The 8,945-nt window shown below is 38.2% G+C and overlaps 1 protein-coding gene across 1 annotated transcript; it reads right to left on the reverse strand.

Annotated features, from left to right (window-relative positions):
• Positions 1 to 1,772: 1,772 nt before the first annotated feature.
• LOC137955673 (glycosyltransferase-like At2g41451) lies at positions 1,773 to 8,564 on the reverse strand. The gene is made up of 11 exons (XM_068802726.1): positions 8,074 to 8,564; positions 7,135 to 7,284; positions 6,963 to 7,015; positions 6,665 to 6,773; positions 5,899 to 6,033; positions 5,767 to 5,811; positions 4,351 to 4,538; positions 4,053 to 4,194; positions 3,510 to 3,556; positions 2,505 to 2,592; positions 1,773 to 2,410 (listed from the first exon to the last, which is right to left on the reverse strand). The coding sequence occupies exons 1-11, from the start codon at positions 8,410 to 8,412 to the stop codon at positions 2,105 to 2,107; spliced, it is 1,602 nt and encodes a 533-aa protein (XP_068658827.1). The 5' UTR covers positions 8,413 to 8,564; the 3' UTR covers positions 1,773 to 2,104.
• Between the last annotated feature and the right edge of the window lie 381 nt (positions 8,565 to 8,945).

An 8,945-nucleotide genomic window follows, 5' to 3' on the forward strand; every position in this document is an offset into this window, starting at 1 on the left:
TATCATATAGTATACATTTTTTAGTAAGGAAAAGAAGACAACAAGCTTAAAGAGGAATTTCGGAAAAAAGGAGAAAGTAAGGGGCGAAATCGTCAATCAAAGCGTGAGAAAAGCGGTTATATCAATTTTCTTTAAGAAGGGTACTTCTGTAGTTTTCTCAACATATGGGGGTAAGCTAAAGTAGCAGGCAGACGCGAGCCGGATACGCCGACGACGCCAACTCAGGGTACGTGTGCTTCAGCGTCAAAGATATCTTCAGCGTCTCCGTTTTTAGAAAATAATTGCCAAGTGTCTCACAGCTTTAAAAATTATAATTGCTCATTTGTCTTATTACTACCGAGAAAAGCGAGTCGTCATTAAAGCACTCCTCGCAACGAAGAACAATCTCTCTTTACTAATCTGCTCGTTTTTTCAAGAATTATACAACGGATAGCAAGAACTCAGATTGATTCAGAACTCAGTTTTGTTAATGGTTGTGAGAGTCGTCGGATCAAACACCACTCAGAAACTCAGAGGAAACGAAGCTCGAGTCTGTTTAAGAAAATCTGAAACGTTAATGGCAAGTCTCACACTGACCGGCCAGCAAATTTCTTTCGGGATTAATGGAGATAAGGACGAAGTAATTAAACAGGCTCTCTATCTTTTGCGTTGTCAATGGATACATGCATGCGAGGGAAGTCAGAACGCATGCAGAACATTTGTTGTAAAGATTACAGAAAATTGCTTCTTCTGCTCCCACCATCTTTGAGCGTTACAAACCCGCTCACCCACCCACTAGTTTTGCAAGACCGTTTGCGGGTTGTGGTTTCGCATGCGAATCCGGATTTCCCCGCCTGGTTCAACACAGCCTTTCCTTCTTCTGTTTTTAGCTGGCAATATTACATTTGGCAAATGCATGCTAAAGCGCGCTCTAGTTGGCGGATTCTTCATCTTGTTTAACGCTCGAATACACTTGGCAAGGTAACTCTTGTCATTTCCACTTATCGTTTTTTCCCTGTTTTAGCTTCTCCAACTACTGTATTTGGTAGGGGAAAGTCCGGAGCTCGTATTAATTTTCTGGGTCCTCCTTTTATTTGAGTTCAGTATGTGAAGACTTTGAATTAAAGACTCTTTTAATCTGAAACCCAGTTCTGCTCTCCAGTGATTCGATTCTAGAAGTCAAGGTCAAGGTCTCCAACAGAAGCAGAGAGATCCTCTGGTAGCCGCTAAGGGGAACTAATCCTGTCTTTTCCGTCCTTGAGAGATGATATTAAAATGCAGACTCTCCCTCCGTGCTAACCGATCTTTTTTGTTTTCAACCGAACGTGTCCACTGGGTGAAAGATACTAGAAAGCGCTCAAATTGGTAGTGAAGCTTTGCGATGCAACCTGTAAATTTTTACCTGAGAATCAAACGGCCTGCAATGATAACATAACATGGGTGCTAGAGAATGAACTGTACTGAATTGGATTTAGCTCTTTGGATGGTTAGTGAGAAGAACGAAGGAACCGCTCGTCCTGTCTCTCACAGTAAGCAAAGTTACAGGTCGAAAACGAAGAGTGTTGAAAACAGGCCGCGACTCTGCTCTTTAGGCCTATCTCTTGTTTAATCCACGGGCAATTATTATCGAGAAACGAAAACTTTGTTCATGGATTGTTTAGGCTTTTGCATGAACTTATGAGACTAAAATTTCTGTTCCTGTTAAATAGTTTGATAACAGCTCTCTAGGCATCATTTGATCATGTGTTTCTTAGTGGAAGCTTAAATTAATATAGAAGCCACTGACAAGTGTAAAAAAAAAAAATGAGATTCTTCATTCTGTAAGAATAGTGGAGTCTGAATAAGTCTACACAGGGACTCCAGCTTCTATACATCAATTAATATGGATCATACAAGCCACGAAACCTCGGTATTGCCAGTAATCTTGACCAGCGGAGAAAAAAATGTGTCCGAGAACTGACCACATCCGAGGTCTCAATCTCCTTCCGACGACTAAAAATCTTAACGAGTGTACACCAGCGCTTGGGTAATATGATCGGGAAGAACTCATGAAAACTATCTAAAAAACCAAGGTTTTCAGACAATTTTCAACCTGACATGGCCACTGTGGAAATGAGAGACCTAATCATGTCCATAAGTGGAGATCATCCTCATCCAAGCCCGGGGGAGATAATGGGGGCACAGCCAATAGAAGACTGTCGTCATCAACTCCCAGTACCTTCCTGGCAGTTGCCTCAGATATGCTGATGCTGTGTCTTTTGATAGAAGGAAGTGACACAGAGCCATTAGCTCCACTACGTGGAGCAACTGTAGAATTGCTCCTCTTTGGGTTTTGCTCTGTGGAGGATAAAGGTTTCTCCTTGGACGATGGTCGAGCAGATGCAATAGCAGAGATAAAGACACCCGATTCTCTTAGTCCCTGAATAATGGCCTGTGGAAAGGGTTAAGAAATAACAGATTAAACAAATAGAAATAAATAAAGTCGATAGCTTCATTGCTTAAAGTACTAGAGAGCCTCATCTCACCATAGGGCCATATATTCGGGTCAATACACCTTTCTTAAGAAGCTTTAAGTTTAGTGCTTTGTCACTCCATACAATATGTTCACGGTACCTGCAGGATGCAAACAAGAATGGAGCTATTGCATACAATGCCACAACGACCATTTGACTTTCAGTAAAAACGAAATGGCAAATAATAAAATGAAGTAGTCAAACAACTGTATGTGAGTAGATGCACTATATGAGAATCTATGCACCACAGAGTCGTATGCTTGCCATGCACATATTGAAAGATCCTGAATCAAGTAGGTCCAATTTAAAACGTATTGAAGATTTTAGGTTTGCAATGCCTGTTATGAAATCAAAGTTCCAGCAACAAGACAGACTTATCAATAATATTTCATTGCTGTCCCATCTTTAACAATATTCTTCAGTTTTCAAAAAACAAAAAAAAAAAAAAAGAGTTGGGAGTAAGCAGAACTTGGTCTAAGAAATGCCTGGTAGTGGTTGTTTCTAAGTAAAACCCAGAACATGTAGATTTAACACAAAATTCAACATCTGTTCCTAATTCAATTATCTACATATCAGAACTCTTATGGAACCAGTAGAAAAATCACTAGTTGTACAGGGTAAGCAGGGGTAAGTTGCCACATGGACAATGGACAGACAGTAGTAACACTAGCACAAGTACCAACCAGACTTTCATGGGCAGCCACTGTGCGTAGCAGATAAATCCATGCATCAGTATTCCAAATAAATTTCTGCAGAATGTGTAAAGGTGAACAGCCAAAGCAGAAAGACAATAGCGTAAAGGGAGTTGTAGATATCTGAAAGATCAGGACCACCTGAAGGAAGAGAATATTACAGGCTACCATCCATGGAAGAGGATGGTGAATGGACAGGTAAGCTCATTTAGTTGCCCATATACAATAAGAATGTGCTTCTTGAGCAAGAGATTAAACAATGATAAGAAAATCTAGTTAATCAGAAGCCAGATTTTGGCAGAATTTGTTAGTAGAAGAGAATTACCAGCGCAGCATTTCATCTTCAGTTGCAGTTGAAGCAATTATGAATGCCTGCAGTATAAATTCCCTAGTCAATAACAGTGTCCTTCTAGGTAATGGTACTTGCTTTCAAAGAGACTTTTCCTGAGAATCAATAAGGGCCTCAAAGCAATTACTTGAGTCTGTTTTTATTCTAAAAAAGATCCTTTTATTTAGTAACAAAAATAAAGAAACATAATAAAACTTTTGGCCTTTGGTTTCAGTTACTATCAATAACACATAGTAAATAATCCCTTCAATGAACCTATTATTTCGAAATAGAAAATTAACGGTCTTCATGTCTAGTAGGAAGGGGTTGAACGAAGCACAAAAGTTGAAGTAAAAATGTTTCAAAGGAAGGCAATTTTCACTACAGAAGTCATAAACAAAGAATGGCTTCATAAAAATCAAATTAACTATGGACCAAATGCAACGAAATTTCTAGGTTCAAGGAGTAAAAGAGAAAAAAAAAACTCTTCTTGTATTAACTCTACTGTAACTCCCAGTAAGAAAGGGGTGTGAAACTCACCGATCGGTCAAATTCCAGCATGAAGCATCTTTTTACATCTTCCTTCGTTGGTTTGCAACCACATCTGTCACGCCTGGAAGTCAAGTCTGAAAACTTGGAGTATGTATAGTGTAAAACCGCCGCCTCATCTAATTTGATCTCACTATCAAAGATAAACGAAATAAACTAGTTCAGAAAAGAACAAAACCTGCCAGTGTATATTCATAAGTAAATTCCAGTAATGCATTCCGGTAAAGAGAAATAAATAAAAATGACTGATTCAAAAAGAATGAAATAAAGATGGACAAAGAGAACCTACTTTGGGGTCTTCATATAGTTGTGCCATCTATGAGCGCCATTAGGACGGAGGTGATCCTGAACCCGAGCTACCGACTTCCCATTTCCATAAGTCAAAAAGTAATTTGGATTACCACGAGTTGCTTCTTTGTATAAACCAAAGTATGTTTCCTTTGGAAGGTGATCATAATTCTTCTTGAACATTGAAACCTATTGTCAAATTACTGTAAGAATTCCAAGTATAAAAGTGTTTTAAAAGAAAGCAGGTTTCTGAAAATCCAACTGGAATTAAGCAAAATTTAAATCTATTTGGTAAATCTTACTCTCCCACAAAAAGAAAGAAGCCATCATAAGTAATCCAGTGTTTGCTTTTCGATTTTACTTGACAGATAAAAAAAGTTATTAAGGAGCCTACATCTTATTAAAAATATCATAATAATTAGTTAAAAACCTAATTCTATGTTGAGTTTTTGTCTTGTATTGTGTGGAGCCCACACTGCAATTGGGCTGCAGGTATAAACTGCTTGGATTTGGGCACATTAAATTGTAATTCTGTATGGGAGTAGGGTATTCTAATTTTCCTCATTTGTCTTGTATACACATGAGTGTGGTGAGAAAGAAAAAAAAGTGTCAGAGAGCTGAGGAACTTCCTAAATTAGTGGATTCTTAACGTATGCTGAACTACATAAATCCTCTCTTGTGCGTTATTGGTGTTTTTCTCGATCCTCATGAGCATGTTAGATCCCAACATTCTGTACATTGAATAATATTATGAACCCAAATAGAAGAGGTAGATCCACCTATAGATACACAATCCTTCTAAGGAATTTTCTCTTGGAAGATATTAAAGCAAGAGTAAAAAGTGTCATTGCTAGGATTCTTCAAATTCAAAATTGTTACAGAAGTAATGAGTATGCAATACTTCCTAGGATCCTTTAGTCTGAACATCAACATTTGGATGACATGCATCAACACCCAACAAGTTTAAATCAGAATGCACTGCTGCAGTTTAAACAAATTCCCAACATTTGCATAGTTTTTGATAACCATCATGCTCTGTCATTCATCAATATACTTAGGGGAACAATTCTTAGACAGATAATAGAATATGAAAAAGAAGAAATATTCCGCATGCTCTGATGTCAAGATTCATTTAATCTCAGAAAGTCTAACCATGCAAGAGGAGCCCCAGTGCACAAAAACTACCTTTAGATTATAAACTATTCCTCAGTACAGATTTGTGCCATCCAATCCCATAGCAATAATTTTTTTTTTTTTTTTGAATGTTGATTACGACAAACCCCCTTACCCCATGGTGAGTCCTGAACCCCCCACAACCACCAATGTGACTATTAAACCAAACGTATGACCCTATAGCAAAGACAACAATGTTTACAGGAAAACACAGCTACAAGAGAGAGAGAGAGAGATTGTTTACCTCACTGAAAGGATCTTTTATGTCATCTCGTTCAACACTGCTCTCCTGAAATAAGAAGAATGAGTGAGCACATTTGAACTGTCAACATATATGTATACTTTTGACCAGGTACAGAGCACTTTAAATACTCACATAATTTGGAAAGATGACCAGGTCAATGTTGCTAGGAATCTCAGAGAGCAATTGCCTTAAGGAGTACTCCTGAGCACCAGCTGGATGAATCAGCTCATCCGTGTCAAGATGAATTATCCAATCCATGCCAGCATCCTGCAAAAAAAATAAAATTATGAAAACCTGGTTGTAGAATCAGCATTAGAATCATAGAAGATTCTTTCATAGATTCGCCACCATCATCATTATCATATCATCATCATAAGCTCATCTCAATTCTGTTGCAGTCAGCTACATGAAACCCCCTCCAATTTGCTCTATACTTTGTTAGCTTATCACTGGGTTGGCTTCAATCAAGATTCTCTTTAATGCTTCCATCCCTCGTATACATTTTGTTGGTCCATCAACTATCATTGATAGACCCTTCAAGCTAGTGAGCAATGGGTCTCCATCGAACAAGAGCAAACTATCTCAGATGATTTTGCTTTATTTTCTTGTCTATTTGTCCTATAGTTGTTTTTCATAATCTTTCATGACAAAAAAAAAAAAAATTAAAAAGGTATTTAAATTTTATTTGTACATCAGCTGAACACTCGTTTCTGCAACCCTCATCTCCCATAGATGGTGCTTCTTCATTGACCCCACTCTGTACAGCATGGTTCCTCTCACAAACATCCATCTTAAAACAATCTCCATCAGCCACCCCAAATTTACCCATGCATAACATCCTCAATACCCATTATTTCAAAATATACATATATACATGATAATAAATCATTTACCACACCCGTGCAATGAGAATCGCCATCTCCATGTTAAGGGACTGTTTAACAAACAGTTCATAGTTGCATGGCTTGAAAAAGAAGCTCGCCAGCCAAGTCTCATTCCAGATCCGACTGTAATCCCAGAAACAGAATATATGGCAAATCAGCATAAAACTTTAGAAAAACAGAGAGAGAGAGAGAGAAAGAGTAAAACTAAAGGTTGAACTATGATGATGTTAGACCAAATGAGAAAATACAATTAAAGCTGTTAAATTCCATAAAAACCAACAGAAGTTCACATGGCTACCCAGATTCACAGACCTCTTGGCTTGTTTTTCCTCAAGCTCTTTGGTTCTAAATATTACTTTAACCCCCTGAAAAAAAAAATTGAACACAAAGACTAAGATTTCTTTTGAGCTCAAAAAAAAAAAAAAAAGTATGGAAGTTCTCAAGGAAATTAAAGAAGAAATAAGAAAAAAGATTTAAAACTTACAGGAATTGCTTGAAGGATCGCAGACACATTCGAAGTTGCAGCTTGGCCTTCCACAAATAAAAAGAAGGCTCCCACTCCAATGACTTTGTGATAATAAATCCACGGTAAAATCTGCTCTAAGCCAGCAGAAGTACTTGTGGTAATACAAATCTGTTTGTCAGCCATGTATGAGGTTATAAAATTTGAAGGAATGGATTATGTTTTATAGTCTAATACAGATCTAAATTGGAAAGAACATCAGACCATCAGAAAAAAAAAAAATCATTATTGGAATCATGGATAGAAATCCCAGCATTGGGTAAGATAGTCTAAATTTTAAATTCACAAAGAAAACAAAATGCCTCTACTAATAGAAAAATTTCAGAGGAGACCAAAAAAAGAAGAATCAAATTTCGAACTCCTTGGCCACTGACATTTCATCCAAATCGAATAATTTCCAGCTTCACAGAGCAAGATAGAAGAAATAACCAAACACATAGAATCAACAGATATTCTAGCTTCCCTAGCGATAAATCACACAGAGACAAAATCCTTTCAGAGCACCAAAAAGTTCCACACGGCAACGAGGCTGAGCAACCAAAAAAGAAAAAGAAATGACATTAAACTTGGAGATGACAAAAATTACTCCTCTACTAATATGATCTTAATATCTTAATAACCAAGCAATACATTGTCTCTCTTAAAAATCATGTATTCTCACGCACAGGAAAGATCATCAGTTCCACCACCAACTCAATTAGCTCCAGAAGCAAACCAAATCCGCCCCAATTGAAAACAAAGAAAACGAAACAAAAGAAGAAGAAATCCATGAACCAGATCCATGAAATTCTTTGCAGGAACAACGAAAAGAAATCAGAGCAAATTGAGTCACAACTACCCACACGGAGTAAAACCCGCTAATAAAATCCAATCAGACAAATAATAATTAGAATCTCATACCTTTGGCCTCAGATCAGAACTTATATCAAATTTCCAGCCCCGATAGTAAGGGAAAGAAGGAGAGGAGCTTCGCCCAAGAATTTCAACGCAATCCGATGCAGATGAGGTACCCAAGTGGACATGGGTGCTTAGAGGACTGGTTCCCTGCATCCCAGGGAATTTCTGCATGTCAGTTGGCCATCGTGTAGCTGGGTCATTGAGACCCCCGCGCCATTGAAGAACAAATGCAAAGGCAGCAAGCGTGAGGGGCAGAGCTGTTAGCAGAAGAAGAAGCCTCGAAGTGAACGAACTCTGATGAGATGAATTAGAGGATCTTACTGGGGCGTGCAGCCCTCCCATTCTGGTGGTAGGAGAGAAAGGTGATTAAAGTAAAGAGTCTAGACAGAAAGCCAAAAGATAGAAACAGCAGACAGAAGAGAAATCAAAATTTCGCCGGAGACGGCATACAAAGTATCCGCGACGCGAAAACTGAAGGAGCGGTGAGAGGTAGGAACTTCAAAATTTTCAAAAGAAGTAAAATAGAGGAGACGTGAAAATGAAGCAAAACAGGAAGCGGAAGGAAAAACGGCTTTTCCTTCATTTTCACCCCCGGTCCGAACGTGACGAGTTGTTATAAACCATTCAGTTACATCCAATTTTTCGGTTTAAAATGGAATATTTGCTTGGATTTTGACTAACCACGATACTTGTAAATATCATATCATCCATTGAACCGGTCGGTCCGGTTCATCCGGGTTAAATGCGTTCACATTGAAGGGCTAATCTCAGAATTCAGATGAAAGGTTTCGGATATTCAAGGAGAAAAATAATTAGACATCTCAGAAGTTAGACCGAGAAGCTCACACTGGCTGGTTCAGCTTTTGTAACAACGA

Source organism: Aristolochia californica, unplaced genomic scaffold (genome assembly GCF_029961685.1).
Source record: "Aristolochia californica isolate CCGP_79_NKW_82.1479 unplaced genomic scaffold, dmAriCali1.0.hap1 SCAF_2, whole genome shotgun sequence".
NCBI classification, from domain to species: domain Eukaryota; kingdom Viridiplantae; phylum Streptophyta; class Magnoliopsida; order Piperales; family Aristolochiaceae; genus Aristolochia; species Aristolochia californica.